Here is a 26,544-nt window from a genome sequence, read left to right as displayed (position 1 = left end):
ATCAGTGTCAGCCTTAGCAGGATAAATCTCCTAAAATCTATCCAATAGCTGTGAATATTCTAAACTAACATGAGTCTCATATGTGTCCAGTTTAAGAGTATTACACAAAAACACACCATAATAACACGAATCAAATATGTACTTTATTCATTTACATTAAATGTCATAAGGTACATCATTCTGATTGGAGCTAAGGGCATACACTGTTTAACAGTACCCATGTGTTATTTGACATTATTGAATCCATTTCATCATTTATAGTTTCCTTCCAAAAGGTAGCATCTCTAGAGGTCATGGCCTCACTGTAGGTTTTTGGATCATTTTCAATGTTCAGGACAATGGGTATCTTATTTAAAATCTTATCTCTATCAGCCTCAACCAAAAATATAATTGACTGAGTAGAGATAAAATCTGAACCTAAGTGTTTCTCTGTTCTTTGTCTTTGACTTCTTCTACGTTCTATTGTAGGTGTTACAATTGTGTCATTTCTCCTTTCAATCTCATTATTATCAATAGGTATTGAGATCTAAGTTTCTCTTTTAGGTTCTTTATCATTTTCTATGGATTCATTTTTTGTAGATTCAGAACACAGTTTATTCTCAAAGAATTTAACATCTCTAGTTTCAATTATTATGTTGGACTCTAAGTCTAGAAGCCTATAGGCCTTGCTATGTTTTGCATATCCAACAAACATACTTCTCTTAGCCTTGAGTCCTAACTTGGTTCTTTTAGGATCTGGAACTCTATAAAATGCTAAGCACCCCCACACTTTTAGATATGCTAAATTAGGCTTTCTTTCTCTCCATAATTCATATGGGCATTTGTTACTAACTCTAGAAACAATTCTGTTATATAAATGGCAAACTGTTAGGAGTGTTTCCCCCCACAGATTTGAGGGTGCATTAGCTTTTAACAACATGCAGTTTATCATTTCTGTAAGTGATCTATTTTTCCTTTTTTTCCTTTCGGCCAGGCCATTCTATTGAGGGGTATAGGGAGCAGAACACTGATGTATTATTCCAAATTCTTCACATAAAGAATTAAAATCATTTTTAAAGTATTCAGCACCCCTATCACTTCTAAGGATTTTAATTTTCTTTTCTAGTTGATTTTTAACTTTAGTCTTGTACAGTTTAAACATGTCAAAAGCATCATCCTTAGTTCTCATAAGGTAGACATAGGTATACCTATAAAAGTCATCTATAAATGTTATGAAGTATCTCTTACCTCTTCTAGTTAATACACCATTGAGTTCACAGATGTCAGAATGAAATAGTTCTACAAGTTGAGAATTTTTCTCAACACTAGGGAAAGGTTTCTTAGCCATTTTATATTTTACACACATCTCACATTTTTTTAGTTGATTCATTACTGTAAGTAATTACACCAAGTTTGCTCATGTTCTTTATGGATTTAAAATTTAAGTGTGTTAATCTATCATGCCATAAAGAGAAAGAATCAACAGTAGAAACTTTTCCTTCATTAATACTTAATTTGAACATACCATTACAACCATATCCTTTTCCAACAAACATCCAATTCTTGGATAAGATTAGTTTGTCGGATTCAAAAACAACTTTGAATCCCCTCTTATAGATAAGATTTACTAAGACCAAGTTCTTTCTAATGTCAGGAACATAGAGAACATTCAGGAGAGTTAGTGTATTTCCAGAGGTGAAGTTCAACTCTACGCTGCCTCTTCCAGCAACTTTGTCACATGTTTGGTTTCCCATCTGTACCTCCTGGCCATCATTCACTTTTTCTTATGTCTTGAATAAGGACTTGTCCTTGCAAACATGGATTGTGGCTCCTGAATCAAACCACCATCCAAAAGACGATTCTGCCATATTGACTTCAGTAATCATGGCCACTAGATTGTCTTCTACCATGTTTGCAGACTTGGTTCCGCTTTTTCGATGTTGGCAGATTTGGGCATAATGCCCCTTCCTTCCATATAGCGGGATCCTTTCTTATTGTTGCTCTTCTTGAAGTTCCCATCCTTCTTCTTTACTTGTAATGCAGGGTTAGACTTCTTCGATTCATTTTCCACAAAATTGACCTTAGAGTTTAGCATACCGGCCAGGGTCTTACCCCTACTATTTCTAATCTGAGACTCTTCTTCAATACGAAGGTGTTGCTGAATTTGCTCCAAGGTAAGTTCTTCAGCCTTGTGCAGAAGCTTCTTCTTGTAATCCTTCAAAGAGGGTGGAAGTTTGGCAATGATTGCTCCCACTTGGAAAGATTCAGGAAGGATGATGTCAAGGGATTGAATTTTGTTGACTATCACTTGTAGTTCATGAACTTGCTCCAGTATGGGTTTATGGTCGTTCATGGTGAAGTCAAAGTATTCTGCAATAAGATACTTATTCGTACCTGCTTCTTGCACCTTGTATTTGAATTCTAGGGCCTTCTAGATTTCTTTTGGAGATGTAAGTTCTTTGTAGAAGTTGTAGAGCCGGTCTGATAAGGCATTCAGTATGTGTCCTCAGCACAAAAGTGAGTCATCTTCTCATTTTGCTCTTTCCTTCTTTAGTTTTTCTGAGTCTTTGTCAGTGGGTTCAGGAAGTGATTGAAGATTCGGGTCCAACAGATAGTATAGTTTTAGTTTGGTTAGAAAGAAGATCATCTTGTCTTGCCATCGGCTGAACTTTGCTCCATCGAACTGGTCCAGTCGAACAAGATCTTGGTTCATCATCTTGATCGAAGTCATGCTTGCTTCTGCCTCCATTGCAGAATAACGTTCTAAATTTGTTGGGAAATGGGGTCACTGTAACTTTGGAGAAGAAGCTCTGAGGTGCGTCTGAATACACTGTCTTTAGAACGTTATTTGCCTCCACTTAGTTTCATTGAGTTTGTTGTTGGGTTACAGGAAAATCTGTTCCCAGGATACAACAGAGCCTTGGGCAAGATTCTGCAACCAACAAGGTTGAAGAATCTCTGAAAAAACCTTCTATGAGACTATAGCAGACCGGACTGAGAGAGAGAGAGAGAGAAAGTGGATTTCGAAAATGTATGTTTTTAAAGTTTGATTCAGGCTCCTTACATTAGTTTATGAAGAGGTATGAAGAAAAGGTAGGTGCTGGTTCAAAGAAGGCACCTTGAACAGTCACAATTTCAAACATTGTGACTGTTTAAAAAGTAGTTAACAATTAATGACTGTTAACTTTGAATTGTGCCTCTTGATCACACTCGGTCGAATCATGACTGTTGATCTCATCAACGGTGATCAACGGTCAGCATTGCACCAAAACCAAAGCCGCCCTTCGTGAGACACACGGGTGTGTGCGAAGTGCGAACAAAGTGCACCTCTAAAGTGCCTCATTGCGTCGCACAATGCGTGCATTGCGCAGTATTAAACCTCCATACTCTCTACTATTTCAAAGGAGTGTAAATCAACTCCTATTAAAATACTAAAAACAAAGCTTATAATTTTCCAATGTGGGATAAGTTCAAAATTGGGTTTTGTAAGAGAAAAGCTAATTTTCCAAACAAGTGTGCAAGTGCAATTTCTCATGTAATTGACCAATCAAACCCATTGGATTTAATCTCTTATGAGATTAAAATCCAACAAAAATTGTAGGTCTCTCCATTCACTCAATTGTCAATTATTGTTGCCAAATATGGGGCCGAGGGCAACAAAGTAATATCCTTAGCGTCCACAGCCGACTAATCTGATTTGTAAACAAGGGAAGAGCACACATCTGAGGCCCCAAGTGTTATCCCAGGGGTGGAGACTTGGTCAAATTATTCAAATACTCAAAGAGGGGTCAGACCAGGCAAGAGGCGAAGGCTTAGAGCTTAGTCCTTAATGACCAAGGATGAATCTCTTGGCATTTTGAATGTGCTTACCTTGAGGTAAGTGCCCCTATTAATAACTAACCTTGCCTTAGGAGTGGTTGGAAGAATTTGGTGATGTGTGGCCGGGATTTGATTTGGTCGACACCACGTGGCATGATCTGAGGCCCCCACTCTCGAGGTTGTAGTGGTCGAGGTCGGATGGCGTGTTGTGTGGAGGCCTTGGCTTTGGCTGAAGAGAGTACTATGGAGTTGCGTTGAGGTGTCGACCTAGGCTGTAGAGGGTTCTTCTTGGCGGCTACTTGGCGACTGCTTCCCTACTCGTCCTCCATCTCAGTGAAGGATCATTATGGGCCGAGAACACGAGACCATGGCCGACACGGGTGCAAGACATCTGTGTATGTCAATTGTGCCCTATACAAGTGTCGACAACATCTGGTGAAGGTCCATACGTGGGATGGGTGTTGGTGTGGACTAGTTGAGGCTGTATGCGGAATGTTGCAGAGGGGTGTCTGGTTTCGGTCATTCCTGACCTGGAGCAAACAATCAAACCGGCTCCCTCCTTCGGTGTCGTATCATCTCCCCGAGGTCAATGACACGTGTAGCTCATCGATTTGGGCTATTAGATTGGCTAGTCTGCGGCTGTTGGATCAAAGAGATCTGAGTCATACGTTTTCCTTTAAGTAGGGAGGCTGGTTGGACAGGTCTTCACCATTTTATCGAACCTTGAGTCTTCACCTGTGATTGTAGAGACCTCAGCTACTAACAACCGATTCCCTAAGTCTTCCTTCTTTGAACAAACACTAGGAAAAGGACTCCCATCATCAACATGTCGGCTTCAGACTCTGGATCTGAGTGTTATTCCCTTCCCAACTGGACTGACCCCAGTAACTCTTCTTCCACCTCGGCCAGTAGTGGGAGTGATAGCTGAGCGCATCCAACGGGGGTAAGCTCTCTCAATGAAAGTACTAGCTTCACGAAGCCGAGGGCTGATGCCATGGGGAATGGTCCTAAGCTCCCCAAAGTGCTAGATCTTGAGGAGGCTAAGGAACCAACTCCCGAGGAGCAGGCTGAGGCCGCTAGCCGAGATGTAGCGTTGGTGCGTCATCCCCGCTATGATTTTGATAGTTAGCTTAGCAAAGAGCAAGTGAGGGCTCTATCTGAGGTGTATCATATCCCAGGGGGCTATACAGTTAGAGTCCCCTGTGTTGGTGATCAGCCGTGATGGCCCACTGAGGGGGAGGTGTGTGTGCATGAGCACTACCTCCACTTCAGCCTTCATTTTCTTTTACCTCCCCTCATCCTAAAAATCCTCAATTACTACAACATTTCCCTCAGCCAACTTGCCCCAAATGCCATTAGGATGATAATGGTCGTGTTGGTGATGGCCTACCTTCGAGACGTGCCTATGACCCTAAAAGTCTTTTGAGGTTTGTTCACACTAAGGAAGCATCCCGATGGGACAAGTTTGTGGTACTTCCAAGACCGATGGGGTAGGGTAGTGAACGACCCATTTCCGTACACAACTAAAAGAAGAAATTCTTCTTCATTAGCTGCCCACAAGGATGGTTCTTTTGGTTTGACTGTAGAACACCAGACTCAACGGCCAAGAGGATCAAGTCGTACAACAGTGATGAAGAGTCAGCCGTGATGAATCAGATTTGTTTGACTGGGACAATTCATGCTGGACCTTTAGTGGCAGAGGATCAGGTTTCCGGGTTCTGGCATTGTTACAATCCATGTGTACTGGACCATTGATGGCCTTCCCGTCATCCTTGGTAGGCTCTTTGAAATCTGACGAACCAAGTACTATTACCAGCATTTAAAAGAATTCATATCTATGTCCCACAAATGCCCCACAGCATATCCCAATCGTGTATTGGGAACATTTCCCACTGACAACATTGGGAGATGTTCCCAATGCACGCTGGGATGTGCATGTAGGGTATTTGTGGGATGCGAATGTGATCTCTATTCAAAAAGTTGGCTAGGTCCAGTTCAACTTGCAACTTTGTAAAAATGGTAAGTCACTTAACACGGGAGGTTTTTGTAATTTACCTTTTTATTAATTTAACAATGGATTATGTACTGAAACACTATGGATTTAGAAAAATCTACCCTAAATTTTAGGTTTTATTAGAAAACCCTACATAATTGGAGAGGTAGCTTTTACAACTTTGAGCAGAAGAGGTAAGAGAATATTATATATCCTCCGTATGAATATTGCTGAAATGCACATCTGCACAATTTTGTTCAAAATCCAAAATCCATTGATGGGATTTAGTTTTGTTTTTCATGCAAGTAGCTAGGTTCAATTTTGTTCATTCAGAGTGTACGTTAGCTTAATCTGGCCTTGTGTGTATATATATATATTTCTTCCTGCAATATTTTGGTACTGAATTGCCAAGGCTTAATTCTTAGGGGATGTCGAAAATTAGAATAAATTAAACAACTAGAAAACAAGAAAATAGCTTGAATGCCCAAGGATAAAGACAAAAGGAAAAGAAAATTGTATTATATAATTTTAGAGATGATCGACAAGGGACTTGTTTTTCCTCTTCTTCAATTCTCTTCCACAAGAAAGCTATTTACATATAATGGCTACTCCTAAGCTTTACAAAATTTTGAACGGGGGCCAATCAATTTCTTGGCCCCAGATGGTTGCTAATACTCATAAGCCATTCAACCGAAATGTGAGATTTATGAAGGCATCCTCTTGGCACGGGATTGTTAGAGCACCCATTGGATGATCAAATCCGAACTCTTCTTCAGCCCGACTAAGCAAGGATTGGAAGGAAGGGTGGTTCAAATAGGATATGGGAACCACAAACCGCTTCTTCTGGGTCTCTCCCACATAAACAGCCAAATGGCCTTTTGGGACATCTGTGGCTGCTGCTGCTGTTGATGAAGTTGATTGATTTGCAGTAAGAAAAGAACGTCGAAGAATCATCTTGGCATGAACCAATCCAGGCAAGCGAATGCCCATGGCTTCTATTTTCAGATATCCCTAGAACAAGGAGAAGAAGAAGAATAACTTTGAGAATAGAGATAATTTGCAAAAGTAATGACCTGACGTGAGATGGCATCGAATGGTATGCATGTATATATATAGATGGACCAGATAGAATTGGAATCCTCTCAAAATATTATTTAGTTAGGGATGAAGACACAGTTGCATGGACCATGATAAGGGACATAATTAAGAAGGGTTTCACATGGTTCTGCTCCCAACTCCATTATTATGGCTATAGTTAGGTCTGGTATGGTTGTTCCACTTTCACATGAATCGGTAGGTAAGTAACATAGGGGCCCCTACAGCATTGTAGTACAAAGCAGATTTGACCTTTGGTTTTAGGATACAGCTAGCTCTGACATTTTATTTGAGTCACAGACCTACTAAAGAATGACCAGTGATCACTAGACAAAGACAAGCCATTTGTTGGCCAATGTTGGTGTCGGTTTAAACTAGTGGGTAGAGCTGCATAAGCACAAACCTACACCCATGGTAAACTCATTGCCCAAATCCCACTATAACCTCAAGTCAGTGGCCTGTATACATCGATCTATATCTCTATGGGAAAATAAATTTGTTAATAACTGATGACAAGCGTGTAGTTACATGGGCAACGAGGGGGGACATGGGTCATGACGTTATGGTTTCACATGGCTTTGCCGCCCCGGTCAACTATCAAGATTGGTGGGACTAGTGGTGCTGTGGTATATATCCTTAGGAAAAGTACGCTGCAGCTCACTGTGGAATTCTGAATTCCACTACAGACCTATAATAATTTAAAATGATAAATATCCCCTCCCTATACACTAATACACATAACTATGAATTGGCATCAATTCCAAGCTCACACTTATTCTAACTGTATGTTGGGCCAAAGAATTCTAATGCTGGGCTGAGCCATCATTCACCCAAAATCTATTTATCGGTCAAACTTCCAGGCAAATTCTTTCTTTGTAAGACTATCAACTCTTATATGGATATGTGGTCCCCTTTTTCAGTTTTAGTTTTGAGGTGCAATTTGGTTATCACAAAGACTATATGTGTGTCAACTCCTTGTATTTGATGAGAGTGGAGCAACACATGTGAAGACTATACATAATCATCAGTTGTCCACTCTTCATGTCTGATCAAGTGGGTTCAGTGGGACATGGGACATGAAATAAATTTTACTACATTTTATTATTGAAACAGAACAATCCATGAAATAAATCTTTAAATCTATCTATACTATCTATAAAAGTGTGAATAGGTGTCCTAACTTCTGAAATTTTCATTAGACGTAAAATACCTTATTTGCAAAGTTTCCATGCTCAATCCTTGAATAGGAGAGGCTTCAACATTATGTGTACAGACTGATACAAGGGCAGATTCGTTCCTTTGCCATATGCTTGTGTTTTGTCCTTGTTCTAGTTCAGTGGATACCCGACAAGTTCAAAACAATGGTCTCGTGTAAGCTTAGGTTTCTTACAATGTTCACGTTTTACTTTGGGATTTGTCTGGGTATTGGGATCCAAGCGGTTCTTGGAAGAATTTGCAAAGAGCGCCGCTCCAGTATCAAGATCTGCATTGGTCAGTGTATTGATGACGGCAAGATGTTTCTCTTCCTGGACAGCTAGATCGTATGCCCTACTGACGTTGGGCAAAGGATCCGATCCAAGAATGTTGGATCTGAATTGCTGAAGACATCACCAAATCCCATGAGGATCTGATGTAGTTTCTCATCTTCTCTCATGGCTACAAATTGTCTGGTGACGGGTTGTCGAAGCCCTCAAAATTGATACTAGTCCCACAATAAAATATTTGTAGCAAAAGTGGTACTGGGTCGAATCCCACAGGGAGCTAAACAAAAATCTCTTAGTCGAATGGATAATATAATTGAGTGGGAAAATTTAATAACTAAAATTAAAAGAATAAGAAAGCAATAGCAAACTAAACAAACAAAAGAAAATCAGTCTTACCGAATTCTGGTTCAAGGGTTCGGGTTGAATCGATTAGCTATCGATCCTAGGTAAATTTCAGCATTCTTGCAATTCAAACATTGAACCTTAGATTTATTAGGATAGTCATAATAAACCTTGTGTTTTCCTAACTCAGCTGATCAAACCCAGCATTCGATCAACACTTATCACTACTCAACTGGGTACGATAGCGTTCCATATTAACCAGTGATAGCATTAAGATTTGTGAAAAAAGCTAAACCAAAACAACAATAATTGAGATAGTTGCAATTATTGAATCTTGTTCCATCGATTCCTTTTAGGTTAAACCATATCAATACATTGGTCAAAGGCTGTCACGAATAATTGACCCAAAAAGATATTAACCTAATTGCTACTTGTACCACTATTCGTGACAATTACGGATCACCGAAATCATAGATAGCAGTAGGAAAATCAACATTAATTCATTTTATTAGACTAATTAACATTAACATCCAATGAAAATATGCACAAGAATCAATGAATACTTGAATTAGAAAACAAGAACCTAAATTAACTACAGAACCTCACAATGACACAATCGAACCTCCCCCCAGAAAAAGAAGCTTAGCTGCTCATGATCTGCGCAATCTCCATGCTCTGCTTCTCCCTGGCCAAACTGCTTTCTTGAGTTTCTTGATTTTCTTGATGATCTCTTGGATCTTGGAGTGAGTGATGCTAGAGCTGGTCTGCCCCCCTCTTTATATTGCCAAAGGAGAGGGTTGTTTTCCAACTCCTTCTAGGAGATCATCCTATCTTTAGGGAGTCTTGATCTTCTTTGAACTAATCCTATCCTATCTCTTATCTAATGATCTAATCTCAATCTTCTTATCTCTCTAAGATTACATTCAAAACTTTAGATCTGATAAGACTCTCTCCTTGGAGATTACATTCAAAATTGGAACTCTTGATTCTTGATTTCGAGTTGGGCTGCTTTGATAACATGGGTTATTTCAAGGTACTTCTGCGAGTTGGGTTTCAGTTGTGAAATGGGCCTAGCTGCGAACTTGCTCCGACTTAGGACTCGTTTCATACTCGATACGGGCCGAATCTGTCACAACCCAAAACATAAAAGTTGTGGGTTTTCCTTTCATCTTTCTAAGGCTTCTTAAATCGTCCAATTCGGAGTCTGGAATTGAGAGTTATGCCCAGATTACTGACTGTCGCCGAAACTGTGCAAAATCACCAGATTTGCCCTGTTTTCTTCCAATTGCCTTCTTTATTGCCCCGAATCGAAATACAAGAGTAATGAGTCCATTTAAGTGCTAAAGTAATGTAAAAAAATGAAAATTAGGGGACAAAAATAGGGTTCTTTTCAGTCTCATCAAATCCCCCCACACTTAAACTTTGCCCGTCCATGGGCAAGTCAAAACTCAAGCAAAAACAAGAGAACCTAACTATTGAATCTTTCTTCTTTTTCTCTCTACGAGGCCTGGCCCATTGCATGCTTTAGTCCAGTCTTGGTAACCTTTCCCTTTTCATCTCTTTCTTCCCTTTTCCTTGTCCAAGAGTGATTGCAAATCACCATTCTTCATGGTCCTAAGTTGAATCGACAGTCAAGGAAACAAGCCTTCCTGGCTGAAACTCCCCGGACTGAACAAATACCCATTGCTTTAACAAACCAATTCAGCCAAATTCAATTACCTTTCTTGTTTCTTGGGTCAAGACAATGTATGCTTATTTCCAAAACCTGCTATGTAGGGGTTGGGGTTGGGGTTGGGGTTCTAGGGTGAGTGCATTTTATGCTCCATCTCACCCTTGCTTTCGTTTCTAGATGTGAGTGCATTTTATGCTCTATCTCACATTGCTTTCATTTCTAGATGTGAGTGCATTTTATGCTCCATCTCACATTAGTCACGATTTATTACTTCTTTTTTTTTTTGCACAAGAATCATAGGGTCTCGCCACCTGATCCATGAATCCATTGATTGTGGTCTCAATACGCCTAACATAGCTAGTTCTAGAATAATCAAACCATGTTTGACAATTATTCATGTGAAAAGCAATCAAACCTTCATTTAACTTACCTAATGATCGATTAAAACAATGAGGTACCATATGCAGCCAAAAAAAATTCAGTTAGTCATGCTTGCATCCTATCCTATCTATTCAGCCTAGGCACATGCTTCTTGATAAGATGAAATCATTCAAGGATAAGCTTCCAGGGAATAGAGTTTCCAAAAGGCAAGGTTAAGAAGAGATGATCAAAGCATGCTAGGGTTTTTCGTCAGATTTCCCTAATCCCCCCACACTTAAGTTGTACATTGTCCCCAATGTATGTGATTATGCATAAAATAGAAGGATTTTGGGGTACTTCCCTGTTTGTCTTGTTGGGTTCCTGCTAAACACAAAAAAATCAAAACTTAAACAAAATAACAAAATCACAATGGGTTGCCTCCCACAAGCGCAATTGTTTAACGTCGTTATGCTCGACGTCCTTCTTTTTCTTCTTTAATCGAATGAATACCGAGGAATGTCCAATGAGATGTCTATCATAGAGGAGACATTTGCATCCTCGTGGAACAGCTTCAATCGATGCCCATTCACCTTGAAGATCTTGCCTGTGTCGAGACTTTTGATCTCTACTGCACCATAAGGAAATACATTAGTCACACTAAAAGGACCCATCCATCTGGAACGCAGCTTACCTGGCATGAGTTGGAGGCGAGAGTTGTACAGTAAGACCTTTTGTCCAACTTTAAATTGTTTTCTTAAGAGTACATTGTCATGGAACAATTTGGTCTTTTCTTTGTAGATTCTTGAATTTTCATATGCCTCTAACCTCAACTCTTCCAACTCTTGCAACTGGAGCTTCATTTCCTTCCCTACTTCTTCCATATTCATGTTGCAGCGCTTTATTGCCCAATAGGCCCTATGTTCAATTTCGACCGGCAAGTGGCAAGATTTGCCAAAAATTAACCTGTAAGGGGACATACCTATTGGGGTCTTGTAAGCTATTCGATATGCCCAGAGAGCATCATCCAAATGTAAGCTCCAATCCTTCCTTCCCGGATTCACCATCTTTTCCATGATGGACTTTACCTCTCTATTGAAAATTTCAACTTGCCCGTTAGTCTGGGGGTGATAGGTAGTGGCGATTTGGTGATGCACCCCATACCTTCTCAACAAGGCTTCTACTGTTCTATTGCAAAAGTGTGTCCCTTGATCGCTTATGATGGCTCGAGGAATGCCAAACCTGTTGAAGATGTTAGATTTGATAAACCCTACAACACATTTAGAATCATCAGTCTTGGTGGCCTTGGCTTCCACCCATTTTGAGACATAATCGACTGCCAAAAGTATATAAGAAAAACCACAAGAGGGAGGAAAGGGTCCCATGAAATCAATGCCCCAAACATCAAATATTTTACATATAAGAATGGGTGTTTGGGGCATCTCATTCCTGCGAGACAGTGTACCTGTTTGCTTACATCTTTCACAATTTTTACAAAACAAGTATGCATCTCTAAATAGGGTTGCCCAATACAGCCCACTATCTAAAACCTTTCGAGCAGTCCTCTTTGGCCCAAAATGGCCACCACAAGCATAATTATAGCAAAAAATTAGAATCGACATCTGCTCCTCTTCAAGGACACATCTCCTAATCATTTGATCAGAACAGAATTTCCATAGATAGGGTTCGTCCCATACATAATATTTTGCCTCATACCTGATTTTGTTCTTCATGGATTTGCTAAGGTCATTAGGAAAAACTCCGGTGACCAAGTAGTTCACAATATCAGCATACCATGGAACCATGCCTCTCATGTGAAACAACTGCTCATCAGGAAACAACTCACAAATGGGTGAGGAGTCATCGTCTTTCACCAACCTACTTAGGTGATCAGCCACCGAGATTTCAGCTTCCCTTCGATCCTTGATCTCTAGATCAAACTCTTGGAGCAAGAGTATCCACCTTATCAGCCTCGATTTTGACTCCTTCGCTAGTAGGTATTTCAAAGTTACATGGTCAGAAAACACAAGTACTTTAGAGCCAAGCAAATATGATCTAAATTTATCTAAAGAAAACACAATAGCTAGTAGCTCCTTTTCAGTAGTTGTGTAGTTGCTTTGTGCAGCATTCAACGTTTTGGAAGCATAGTAAATGGTGTGGCTCTTTCCATCTATTTGTTGACCTAGAACAGCCCCTATCGCATAATTGCTTGCATCGGTCATGATCTCAAAGGGCAAGTTCCAATCGGGTGGTTGAATAATGGGTGCAATTGTTAGTAAATTCTTAAGCTTGTCAAATGCTTCCTTGCACTCATCACCAAAATCGAAAGGCACATCCTTTTGCAACAAATTGGACAATGGCAGGGCAATTTTTGAAAAATCTCTAATGAACCTGCAATAAAAACCTGCATGTCCAAGAAAGGAACGAACCTCCCTAACATTTGTAGGGTAGGGTAAGCTCACAATTAAATCAATTTTGGCCTTGTCGACCTCTATTCCTCTAACTGAAATTACATGTCCCAACATAATGCCTTCCTTCACCATAAAATGACTATTTAGGCAGTCATCAAACAAATCACCATAAACAGTAAAATCATCCATGAACACTTCAATGCATTTTTCAATAAAATCAAAAAATATACTCATCATGCATCTTTGAAAAGTGCTCGGAGTGTTACACAAACCAAAGGTTATTCGTCTGTAGGCAAAGGTGCCGAATGGGCAAGTGAATGTTGTTTTCTCTTGGTCCTCCTACCCAATAACAATCTGATAATATCCTGAGAACCCATCGAGAAAACAGAAAAAAGCCTTACCTGCTAATCGCTCTAGTATCTGATCGATGAAGGGTAGGGGAAAATGGTCCTTTCGAGTGGCCAGGTTAAGTTTTCGAAAATCTATTACCATTCGCCAGCAACCTTGTACCCTCATGGGAATTAGTTCATTATTTTGATTTTTTACTACAGTAATCCCAGTTTTCTTAGGTACAACATGAATAGGACTTACCCATTTACTGTCTGAAATTGGATAAATTATCCCTTCATCTAACAGTTTAAGCACTTCTTTCATTACTACCTCTTTCATTACCGGGTTGAGTTTTCTTTGTGGCTCTCTAACCGGTTTGGCACCATCTTCCAAAAGGATCCTATGCATGCAAATCGAGGGGCTGACCCCCTTTATGTCGGATAGGGTCCAGCCAATCGCCGCCTTATGGTCCTTTAGGACTTTGATGAGCCTCTCCTCTTGCTCCTCAGTCAACCCTTTTGCAATGATCACGGGCAGTGTCTCTTTTTCGCCCAAGTATACATATTTCAGATGATCAGGTAGGGTCTTCAGTTCCAACTCCGGAGCCTACAAAATAGAAGGCAGCAATTTTGTGTGAGAAATTTTTGATGGAATATCAGAAGTACTTACCTCTTGTTCTGGTTCTAGAGTATCACAGGATGCACCGAACTCCTCTTCCCTGTTCGATTGTGCCTTGTATTCTAGTTCATCATCCATGTCCTCCTCTCCAAAGACTTCCTGCACAATCGAATCAATGGTATCAATAGAGCAGATCAAATGACATTCACTAGGATATTTCATTGCTTCAAAAATATTAAATTTTACAATCTCTCTATCGAATTTGACGGAGAGGGTACCCTCATCCACATCTATTTTGGTTTTGGTCGTTTTCATGAATGACCTGCCTAATAGAAGTGGGGCTGAACTTGTGGTTGTGTCCTCCTCCATCTTCAGGATGTAAAAATCAGCTGGAAAGATTAAATCGTTAACCTGCACCAATACATCCTCAACAATCCCTTCTGGGTAGGCATTAGAACGGTTAGCTAATTGAATAACAACTCTAGTCTCCTTCAAAGGACCTAGTCTCAATGCATAGTAAATCGAGTATGGCATGACATTAAGAGATGCACCTAAGTCTAGCATGGCACGCTCGATTCGTTCATTGCCAATCACACAAGGTAGGATAAACATACCTGGATCAGCACATTTTTCTGGCAGGGTCCTCTTGATCATGGCTGAAACGTTCTCTCCAACTCTTACCTTTTCATCAATTCGCAGTCTTCTCTTGTTAGTGCATAATTCTTTCAAAAATTTTGTAAATTTTGGGATTTGTTTTATTGCATCTAACAAATGAATGTTGATCTCCACCTTCCTGAAGGTTTCTAGCACTTCTTGTTCATATTCCTCTTTCTTAGACTTTTCTAACCTGCTAGGAAAAGGTGGTACAACAGCATAAGTATCTTTAGGGAGAGGGGGTCGGATTTTACCTCAATGGGGCTGTCGTTTGACCCTTGTCTTTCCTCTTCCTTGGCTGCCTTCGATGGTGAGCTTGGTTGGGGCTGCAACTCTCTTCCACTTCTCAACACCACCGCACTTGCATTCTCTTTTGGGTTAACTACCGCTTGTGAGGGTAGTTTCCCGGAGCTCTGCGCCTCCAACTTGCTAATGGAAGTGGCAAGTTGACTGATTTGGTTGCCCAAATTCTGAATGCTGGCTCTTATTTTCTACTGAAATTGCTGAGTATTAGTAGCTAGAGCCTTGACTATATCATCTAATGACATACCTGAATTCGGGGGTTGGCCTTGCGCTGTGATGGGTGTTGAAAACTGGGTTTGTCGACTGAAAAAGTGGGGCTGATATTTCTGTTGTCCTCCTTGGTTCCCATAGCTTAGATTTGGATGATCTCTCCACCCCGGATTGTACTAATTGGAGTAGGGATCATACTTTCATTGGGGCTGGCCCGGGAATCCTCCTACGGCACTTACTTGCTGCATCGATCCATCTTGTAGTGATGGACACATGTCCGTAGGACGTCCAGGGATCGAACAGATACCACACACCCTGGCTGTTTGTAATTGTTCTGCAGCGAGTTGCCTAACCAAAGCAGTTAAATCTGAAATCTGATTTTCTAAATTAACATGGCTTACCTCATTAACTCGTCTGATGGTACCATCTGTCCTTGCACCGAACTGCTGTGAATTTTCGGCCATGTTGGAAATTAATTCCTTGGCCGCTTCGGGTGTCTTGTTTACTAAAGCTCCTCCTGGCTGCATCGACCATACTTCTATCCATGGGCTGGAGCCCTTCATAGAAGTATTGGATTAATAGTTGTTCGGGTATTTGGTGGTGTGGACAGCTAGCAACAAGTTGTTTAAATCTTTCCCAATATTCATATAGTGGCTCACCACCAAATTGCCGAACTCCACATATTTCTTTTCTTATGTTTGCAGCCCGGGATGCAGGAAAATATTTATCCAAAAATATCCCATTCATCTCATCCCATGTGCGTATTGAATTGGGAGGAAGAATATACAACCAATCCTTTGCTTTATCTCGTAAAGTAAATGGAAAGGCTATGAGTTTTACCTGGTCCTCGGTCATACCTTGGGGCTTCATGCTCGAACAGACGACATGGAATTCCTTTAGATGCTTATGAGGGTCCTCACCTGGAAAACCATGAAATATAGGCAATAGTTGTATCAAACCAGATTTCAATTCAAAAGCTACCTCAAGAGTGGGATATGTTATACATAAGGGTTGTTGGTTCATAATCGGTGCAGCCAACTCCCTTAATGTCCTCTCTTTGTCAGCCATTCTTTCTTCTTCTTCGAAGATGGGTAGATCACAAGCTGGTAAATCGCAATCTGAGTTCACCCTTTTAGGTGAACGATCCTTCCTTTGCTTTGCCTCCTTCCTTAAACGACGGGTGGTCCTCTCAATTTTGGGGTTGTACTCGAGTTCACCTCGTTGAGAAGCACGAGTCATAAAACAAGAAGGTTAACAAAAAGAAGGTAATAGCTAAGAAATTAAAGTTGCTCCCCAGCAACAGCGCCAAAATTTTGACGGGTTATCGAATCCCTCAAAATTGATACTAGTCCCACAATAAAATATTTGTAGCAAAAGTGGAACTAGGTCGAATCCCACAGGGAGCTAAACAAAATTCTCTTAGTCGAATGGATAATATAATTGAGTGGGAAAATTTAATAACTAAAATTAAAAGAATAAGAAAGCAATAGCAAACTAAACAAACAAAAGAAAATCAGTCTTACCGAATTCTAGTTCAAGGGTTCGGGTTGAATCAATTGGCCATCGATCCTAGGTAAATTTCAGCATTCTTGCAATTCAAGCATTTAACCTTAGATTTATTAGGATAGTCATAATAAACCTTGTGTTTTCCTAATTCAGCTGATCAAACCCAGCATTCGATCAACACTTATCACTACTCAACTGGGTAGGATAGCGTTCCATATTAACCAGTGATAGCATTAAGATTTGTGAAAAAAGTTAAACCAAAACAACAATAATTGAGATAGTTGCAATTATTGAATCTTGTTCCATCGATTCCTTTTAGGTTAAACCATGTCAATACATTGGTCAAAGGCTGTCACGAACAATTGACCCAAAAAGATATTAACCTAATTGCTACTTGTACCACTATTCGTGACAATTACGGATCACCGAAATCATGGATAGCAGTAGGAAAATCAACATTAATTCATTTTGTCAGACTAATTAACATTAACATCCAATGAAAATATGCACAAGAATCAATGAATACTTGAATTAGAAAACAAGAACTTAAATTAACTACAGAACCTCACAATGACACAATCGAACCTCCCCCCTTGAACCAGAAAAAGAAGCTTAGCTGCTCATGATCTGCGCAATCTCCATGCTCTGCTTCTCCCTGGCCGAACTGCTTTCTTGAGTTTCTTGATTTTCTTGATGATCTCTTGGATCTTGGAGTGAGTGATGCTAGAGCTGGTCTGCCCCCCTCTTTATATTGCCAAAGGAGAGGGTTGTTTTCCAACTCCTTCTAGGAGATCATCCTATCTTTAGGGAGTCTTGATCTTCTTTGAACTAATCCTATCCTATCTCTTATCTAATGATCTAATCTCAATCTTCTTATCTCTCTAAGATTACATTCAAAACTTTAGATCTGATAAGACTCTCTCCTTGGAGATTACATTCGAAATTGGGACTCTTGATTCTTGATTTCGAGTTGGGCTGCTTTGATAACATGGGTTATTTCAAGGTACTTCTGCGAGTTGGGTTTCAGTTGTGAAATGGGCCTAGCTGCGAACTTACTCTGACTTAGGGCTCGTTTCATACTCGATGCGGGCTGAATCTGTCACAACCCAAAACATAAAAGTTGTGGGTTTTCCTTTCATCTTTTTAAGGCTTCTTGAATCGTCCAATTCGGAGTCTGGAATTGAGAGTTATGCCCAGATTACTGATTGTCGCCAAAACTGTGCAAAATCACCCGATTTGCCCTGTTTTCTTCCAATTGCCTTCTTTATTGCCCCGAATCGAAATACAAGAGTAATGAGTCCATTTAAGTGCTAAAGTAATGTAAAAAAATGAAAATTAGGGGACAAAAATAAGGTTCTTTTCAGTCTCATCATCTGGCCGCTCCGCAAGTGCACTCAAGTACAGGAAACACCGTTTGGAGTTCATCCCTAGAGCCTTCAATTTGGTGAAGTAGGTTGCTATCAAAAGATTTCCTTGCTGCAATGTTGCAAGATTCTTTTTATTTAGGGCAAATTTCTTAAAGTACCCCGGTTTAGGAAATCAACTAACTCTACCCTTACTATTTTTACATTGTCTTAAAGTACCCTTAAGTTCTCTGACAATTGTGTAAAACTTCCCTTACCGTTAATTTTTTGTCCCACTTCGTTCACATGTGACATCACGTGATTGAAATTTTTTTTAAACTCCTAAAATACCATTTTATGATTACAGTGTCAAACTGTAACCATAACAGAGTCGTAAACCCTGCTCTTTATATTGTCTTCGAGTGGCAAAGCTTAGTAGATTCAAGCTCAGGCTAAAAAATAGAGATCTCAAGAGTTACTGATCTGATTAAAATGCTAAAATCAAATAAAATTTTGATGTCACCTATAAATCAAGTTGACACAGAGGTCGAAATCTCAAATCCTTGCTCTATGTCGTGTCTGCTTTTTACGTTGCCTATGCAAACCCAGCTGAAGCCTCCGTTCTTCATGCCTTTTCAGCTTTTTTTCTCTCCCTTCTTTAAGCCTAAGAAAAATTATGATTAATAATTACTAATTAATAATTTACACAAATAAAAATTAAAATAATTTTTAAAAATTAATGAAATAATTAAAATTTACTAGTTAATAAAAATAATTAATAATTAATAATTAATAATTAATAAAAATAATTAATAATTAATAAAAATATTATTATTACTCACCGAACCACCATTACTGCATGTTGCAACAGCAGTGCTAGAGGTGGGAAGACAAGGAAGGGGGAGAGAGAGAGAGAGAGAGATGCATGAAGACGAGAAAGAGAGGTCGAATGGGGAAGGGTAGTTTTGACTTTTGGCCACATCTGAAATGCATCTGAACACGTGCCTGAGTCTAAAAATTTCAAATCTAAGAAAAGTTTTCAGACCCTATTTCAAATGTAACACCAAACAAAGGTGGCGTCTGAAGAAGTAACATTTTGAGATTCAGACATCTGAAAAGTGCAATCGAACACCACCTTAATCAATTAGCTAAACACTAAGGGTACTTTAAGAAATTTTCCCTTTTACTAATTACCGGCATGCCAAACCATCCAAAAAGAGGATTGTTCTAAGAGTTGCAGCATTTGGCACTAGAAAGAGAGCAATCCACCTTTGATTGGAATCAGATGTAATGTTTCAATAGTTTGGAGAGCTATCAAAATTTAATTTAGTTAGAAGAACGGTCAAAATGGGTTTTAGGCGAACTTGAGGCGATTTATTATTGAATTCAGCAACAAAGCTGAGACTTATCTAAAGTAGTGTTTGTTGTTTTGAATGTGTTCGTTGTTGACTGTTTGGCTGAAACGGTTCCAGACGTTGTACAATAAAGATGAGCAATAACAAATGTTCTTATAAATCATTGGTTGAGTACAATCCTACATTCACAATAATAGCAATGAGGTGGAAGATGAAAACGTACATCTATGGTAACTTCATTTGTGAGGTTAGAGCTCTATATATAATCTGCTCTTGGTAGATGGGATTTAACTAGAAGGATTGAAAACGGCGGAGATCACCATGGCTGTCTCGTTCGATTGGTAGTTTCATTGTTCTTCTCACTCACCCAAACAGAGTTTGAGAGAGAGTAGAGAGAGAAGAGAGAGTCTAAGTTTGGTGGTGTTGTTACTTCGGTGGTTGGAGGCCAAAGAAAATAGTGGGAGAAGAAGAGAAGAAATTGTGAACTATAAAAAGCACGCACGCAGTTGGGTTTCTTGGATCGATAATCATCATCTACTGGGTTTTGTAGCAATTGATCATTTGGGTTTTTTGGATCGAAGATGGGAGATTCAGGGAGAGCGAACAGAGCGTGCCGAATTGAGTGTGGCGGAGATCGCCATGGCCATCGTAGTTTTGCTGTGTCTGGTAGGCAAATTCCGGTGTCGATGCCGGAAATAACCAACTTGAGCTCGCTCCCTCCCTCTTGAGTTGATAACAGGAAATCATAAAAGGGTACATAGGCAGAATAGTCTCTTCCAAACGAAAAGGGCACTTTTGAACATAAAAGGGTAAATTGTACCTTAGAAAGTTATAATAGTCATGTGATGATATATTTGTTAACGGTAAGAGAAGTATTATTCAATTGTCGAAAACAGTAGGGGTACCTTAAACAATTTTCAAACTGTAGGGGTACACTTAAATCAATTTGCTAAACCATAAGGGTAGTTTAAGAAATTGCTAAAACCATAAGGTTGCGTTTGGAAACAATGCAAATATATATACGGAGTGTAAAATAGTTCATATAAATTATAAAATTGGGTTAGTTTTGCACTGACAAATTTACCTTCTTACCAAACAGACTTTTAGCTGTAATGGATGCAAACATGAATTCCAATAAAGCATATGCTTTCTTTTTATCAAAAGCCCACTTGAATACAAATTTACTTCTTTTTTATTGATGTACTTTTACATTTTATTTTCAATGTAACTATGCATTGGTCTGTCATTTGTGAATGCATAAATGTAATATTGTCAAACACATGCAAAAATGAACCAGAGTGCAAATTTACCCTGAACCAGGATTTACACTCTATTTGCATTGTTTCCAAACGCAGCCTAAAGGAAAATTGCTAAAACCTCTCTTGTGTTTTCTGACAGTTGCTTAAGCCTCTCCTATATTTTGTACGGGTCAAAAAACTCCCAAGAACACGATGGCATCTATACCCCTTCTATGTGGTTGCCCTTACTATGACTTTTGAGTTTTGGCTGCCCTCTTTTTTAACTAATGAATACAGCTCATTTCAGCTTAGTATTTTGACACTCCTTTTACTACCGATTGCAGTACTAAGTACTGATTTCAGTCCTAAGAGTTTAACCAAAATTGCATATGATCGCACTCAAGTTTTATTTCCGGGTTCTGGCACTGTTACAATCCATGTGTGTAGAATGGATTCATATCTTTGATAGCCGACGGCCCGAGTACTATTGTTACCAGCATTTAAAAGAATTCATACATGTGTCCCATAGCATATCCCAACCGTGTATTGGGATGTGCATGTAGGACGTTTGTGGGGTGCAGATGTGATCTTTATTCAAAAAGTCGGTTAGGTCCGGTTCAACATGTAACTTTGAAAAACAGGTAAGTCACTTAACACAGGGGAGGTTTTTATAATTTATCTTTTTATTAATTTAAAAATGTATTATGTATTGAAACACCATGGATTTAGAAAAACCTACCCTAGATTTTAGGTTTTATTAAAACACCCTATATAATTGGAGAGGGTAGCTTTTACAACATTGAGCAGAAGAGGTAAGACAATATTATATATCCTCCCTGTGAATATATATGGCTGAAATGCACATCTGCACAATTTTGTTCAAAATTGAAAATCCCTTGAAGAGCTTTAGTTTTGTTTTTCATGCAAATCGGTTTAATTTTGCATATGGAGTGTACCTTAGGCTTTGTTTGGTTGAAGTGCTAATGCAAATTTGTAGAGTACAAAACAAAAATGTTAGGTTCATGTGAGTGCAAAGTGGTTCAAGATTTACACACCCATTTTGCACTCAGCTCATCTGTTTTGAAAGACGCAAATAAGAATATAATTTTTGTGGATGTTTGGCATTTCCATCTTGGTAAAAAATAACAACATAAAAACAATCAGCTACTCACACCATTAAACAAATATAAAAAATAACAAGCTGTCTGGACATACAACGGGCATCTTGGTAAAAAATAACAAAATAAAAATAACCAGTTACTCCCACCATCAATGCAAATACAACGGTATCTTCCACCAAGTAAGCCATTTTCTCTCTCCTCTTTACGCCAACGACGACTATTCTTTTTGAATAGGAACTATAGAGCTTCCAAGCATCCTGTCACAAATGTATCCGCTCTAATCTTTATCAAAATGCTGGAAGGCTTTATATAGATGTTCATCTCTTTCTAGCTTGTGCCTATACATGTATGTAGTAATAAATTCAATATAATCGATTGTTCCATTTCCATCCACATCAGCCTGAAAAAGAAAGAAATGATCAACCCAAGAATTTCAGACATGTAAAATAAAAGATCAAGAAATCTAGCTTTTTTCAATGCACTTATATCTTGCAGCTTCCATGAGTTGTTTGACTTCAGCCCCATCCAAGTCAAGTTAACCCTGTCTTCAGTTCTTCATAGATGATTGTAAAGGAAAACAGTCTTGCTCCAAGCAGCTTTGAAGCAAACGTTGCTTCTGGACCTGGATTCAAAACAACCAACTCACACCACTCACAGCAGGAAGCAAGCGTTGGAACAGAGCAGCGTATTTGCACTTTTTTTTCCAGAATGCTTCTGAAATGAAGTGGAACAGAGCAGCGTATCCAAGCAGCGTATTTGCAACAAATAAGGATCAAAGCAGCAAAGAGCACCTGCAGCACTTGTCACAGAAGAATTTGTCCTCTTAGAGCACCAACCCCTCATGAGTACCAATAATCCAATGTCCAATTGATACATTAGCAGTGGATGTCCCGCATGGAAAGTTAAAAGATTTTAAATTCTAAACAGACAATAGCAAAATCAGTAGAGGGCAAATGAAAAATTGAATATTTTCCTTCACCTGTCAAATAAGAATAAGTCCTAGAAGAATAATATCCGAAAGGAAGGTTTGTCTTACTGAAATGTTGGAGCTAGAGCTCAATGAGTTAAACATATTTGTAGAAACCAAATTGAAGACATATAATTATATCCAATACTCAAAAAAATTATCAAAACCAAAAGTCATCCACACTGATACAGAGTCATCAAGTTTACTAATCATAAGAAAAACAAGATTTCAACATATAATATTTGTTTTTTCATAACCCAAAGTTGTTCTGTTCTATCAAGAACCATAACCAAAACATGACAGATAAGAACCATAATCAACAATTCAGACATGCTAGGGTATCTATGCATGTGATAGCCCCAAAAAATACTATGCACTGCTTTAGATCCTCCATCAAATGTATTTCTCCCACTGCTTAACTGCAACCACAAAAAGAAGAAGATTCAGTAGAGCAAGCATTTATAAACCCAATTATATCAAAGCATGAAAGGGACAAAATAAGAGATAAGAGCGGTTTAAACCTGTGTAGATTAGGAAAAGTATCTCATCTCTCTATCAAGTCAATTTCCTAAAGCAACTTAGAGATGATGGATTGGACCATTTTGACCCTACGAGGCTTATCTCTGGCAAGAAATATTTTGGCTTTCCCTATCATTTCAAGCAAAGTAGCCAAACACATCATTAATTCTTCGTGATCAAACCCGTCCAAATCCATGACCTCATTCCATAGCTCCTTGAGAAATTCTTGCTTACTTTGAACTGTGAGAGCATTTGCAATCTTGTTCATTGTTTCGTTCATCGTAACAATTGCATTCAAAAACTCATCATCAGATTTTGTCTTATTGCCATCTTCTTCATACTTGTTGAAGATGTTGCCTTGCTCTGTGTAGGCACTAATTGGGTCCCATCACTGATAAACACTGGTGTTAATGCATCATTATCAATATCTGCATCAGTTTCATCACAACCAATTCCTTCAATCTCTGCTTCATTTGCCAACTCAATACCTTCTCTAGCATCTTCACCTGTTGCTTGGTCAGTTTCCAATACTACTTGCATTTCATCATACATATACATTAGCTGCAAGTGGATTGGTCTACATTGTACAATTCATAATTAATACATGCTTCACTAACCAATTTTTTTTATAAATGAAGACTTACATAAATATATGTTTACCTATAGATACTCCTTCCAAACTTCAAGGTCAGCTTGAATTTGATTTTTTGCTTCATTCCAAACAAAGCCACTTGTACCTAACAACTTCTTAGCCTCTGCATAAATTGGCTTCAAGGTTCTCATCCTACTCTTAATGTGTAGTGTTTTCAGTTCAACTCCGAATCGATCAGTCATTTCCTTACATCCAAGTGAAATGGACAATATTCTTATTTTGGTCCAAATAAATATTCAGTGATATGAAACTCAATTTTATAATCACATTCCAAACCAAATCATCAAAATAAAAAAAAAAAATAATCATAATCACATCTAGGCAATCAAATCTCCAATACCCTAGTTCAATTAGCATATCAAACCCTAAATAAACCAAAGAGTCAATAAACCCTAACCCTACCGAGTGAAAACTTAAATCTATAAGTAAACCCAATAAACATGAGCCTTGGAATGTAGATTGTACCTAAGAAACTAAAGAACAACAAGGATTTTAGATCCCTACAAAAAAAGGACTGATTATTAATCTACAAAAAAAAGAATTAAGATATTTAATTAAATTTGCAAGAAATAAACATCTTGATTGTATGGCTGAGATGAAGAAGAAAGAATCTAAAATTATCTCTGATAAGTTGAACCCAAAAATAAAGATAGAATCTACGGTCTAAAGAGATTTTACAGAAACAGAAAAGAGTGGAGGCAGAGAGTATGCATACTTGAAATCGGTTGTTCTGATGATAGCTACGTTGGAGCGAAAGTAAGGTTGAGTGGCTTCGCTATTCACAAATCGAAGGCAGATCTCTATTTCGTCGAAAGCGATATAGATCGAAGTAGAGATTGTTACAGAAATGAAAAATCATTGTAATGTTAGATCTCTATTTCAACGAGGAAAACGACCTCGAAATGAAAAAAAAAAAAATCAAAAGTAGAGATCGTTACAAAAATTGAATAGATCGAAGTAAGATCTCTAAGAGATCCATAAATCGAAGAATAGAGTTGCATCTCTCATTTTCAAAAATCGAAAGTAGAGATCGTTACCTTTGTCGAGGCTCAGAACCATTCTCTCTCTCTCTCTTCGAGGGTTTCTCTCTTCTCTCTTTGAGGGTTTTTCTCTTTTACCTGAGAATGGATGCAAAACTATATTCCATTTACTTCGACCGAGAAATATAACAAATTTTACTTTGATTTTTTGAAAACAAAATTCTCTCTCATTTTCAATTCAAACTCGGGTGTATATACATTTTTGCATCGAAAATCAATGCATTTTTGAATGCTTACCGAACGGATGTAAATCTGAACCGGAGTGCAAATTTGCAACGGTTCAGATTTGCACTCCAACCAAATGCAGTCTTAGGCTCAGTTTGGAAGGACTATAAATACAGATATGTACAGAACAAATACATACAAAATAATATAAAATGTAAGATTTTATACTCTATAAATTTGTATTTATACTCCTTCCAAACTGAGCCTTAACTTAACCTGGCCTTGTGCGTGTATATATATATTTTTTCCTGCAACATTTTGGTACTGAATTGCCAAGGCTTAATTCATAGGAGATGTCGAAAATTGGAATAAATTAAACAACTACAAAACAAGAAAATAGCTTGAATTAAAACCATTAATTTAGAATGCCCAAGGATAAAGTCAAAAGGAAAAAAAATTGTATTGTATAATTTTAGAGATGATCGACAAGGGACTTGTTTCTCCTCTTTCTCAACTCTCTTCCACATGAAAGCTATTTACATATAAATGGCTACGCCTAGGCTTTACAAAATTTTGAACGGGGGCCAATCAATTTCTTGGCCCCAGATGGTTGCTAATACTCATAAGCCATTCAACCGAGATCTGAGATTTATGAAGGCATCCTCTTGGCACGGGATTGTTAGAGCACCCATTGGATGATCAAATCCGAACTCTTCTTCAGCCCGACTAAGCAAGGATTGGAACGAAGGGTGGTTCAAATAGGATATGGGAACCACAAATCGCTTCTTCTGGGTCTCTCCAATATAAATAGCCAGGTGGCCTTTCGGGACGTCTGTGATTGCTGCTGCCGGTGAAGTTGATTGATTTGCAGTAAGAAAAGAACGTCGAAGAATCATCTTGGCATGAACCAATCCAGGCAAGCGAATGCCCATGGCTTCTATGCTTAGTTATCCCTAAAACAACAAGGAGAAGAAAAAGAATAATAACTTTGAGAATAGAGATAATTTACAAATTAAAGACCTGAAGTGAGATGGCATCGAAGTGTGGTATGCCTGTGTATATATAGATGGACCAGATAGAAGTGGAATCCTCTCAAAATATTATTTAATGAGTGGTGAAGACACGGTTGCATGGACCATGATAAGGAACATAACTAAGAAGGGTTTCACATGGTTCTGCTCCCAACTCCATTATTTTGGGTGTAGTTAGGTCTGGTATGGTTGTTCCACTTTCTCTTGAATCGGTAGGTAAGTAAGTAACGTAGGGGCCCCTACTACATTGTAGTACAAAGCAGACTTAACTTTTGGTTTTAGGATACAGCTAGCTCTGACATTTTGTTTGAGTCACAGACCTACTAAAGAATGACCAGTG

The 26,544-nt window shown here is 38.7% G+C and overlaps 2 protein-coding genes and 1 pseudogene across 10 annotated transcripts; all 3 read right to left on the bottom strand.

Moving 5' to 3' along the window:
- Positions 1–6,282: 6,282 nt before the first annotated feature.
- On the bottom strand, positions 6,283–6,882 carry LOC104587994 (auxin-responsive protein SAUR23-like). The gene has a single exon (XM_019196083.2). It carries the CDS (start codon positions 6,779–6,781, stop codon positions 6,467–6,469), a length of 315 nt encoding a protein of 104 aa, XP_019051628.1. The 5' UTR covers positions 6,782–6,882; the 3' UTR covers positions 6,283–6,466.
- Positions 6,883–11,070: 4,188 nt separating this feature from the next.
- LOC148791057 (uncharacterized) lies at positions 11,071–15,406 on the bottom strand. Its single transcript, XM_088890382.1, has 8 exons — positions 15,305–15,406; positions 14,152–14,259; positions 13,909–14,088; positions 13,255–13,291; positions 12,458–13,145; positions 11,436–11,983; positions 11,255–11,348; positions 11,071–11,125 (listed from the first exon to the last, which is right to left on the bottom strand). Exons 1-8 carry the CDS (start codon positions 15,404–15,406, stop codon positions 11,071–11,073), a joined length of 1,812 nt encoding a protein of 603 aa, XP_088746508.1.
- Positions 15,407–21,803: 6,397 nt separating this feature from the next.
- Positions 21,804–26,319, bottom strand: LOC109114049 (auxin-responsive protein SAUR23 pseudogene; annotated as a pseudogene). 8 transcript variants are annotated; one of them, XR_002022163.2, is made up of 5 exons: positions 25,006–26,319; positions 24,684–24,768; positions 23,977–24,153; positions 23,319–23,893; positions 21,804–23,216 (listed from the first exon to the last, which is right to left on the bottom strand). The product of XR_002022163.2 is annotated as an auxin-responsive protein SAUR23 pseudogene, transcript variant X2 (transcript). The 8 variants fall into 8 exon arrangements; XR_016077858.1 differs by having other exon boundaries at positions 21,804–22,230; positions 22,313–23,216; positions 23,319–24,153; positions 25,006–25,256; XR_016077859.1 differs by having other exon boundaries at positions 21,804–22,452; positions 22,622–23,216; positions 23,319–24,153; positions 25,006–25,254.
- Positions 26,320–26,544: the final 225 nt, after the last annotated feature.

This window comes from Nelumbo nucifera, chromosome 6 (assembly GCF_055504915.1).
Source record: "Nelumbo nucifera cultivar China Antique chromosome 6, China Antique-T2T, whole genome shotgun sequence".
In the NCBI taxonomy this organism is placed as follows: Eukaryota; Viridiplantae; Streptophyta; class Magnoliopsida; order Proteales; family Nelumbonaceae; genus Nelumbo; species Nelumbo nucifera.
This window is presented reverse-complemented; position numbering and strand designations above follow the sequence as displayed.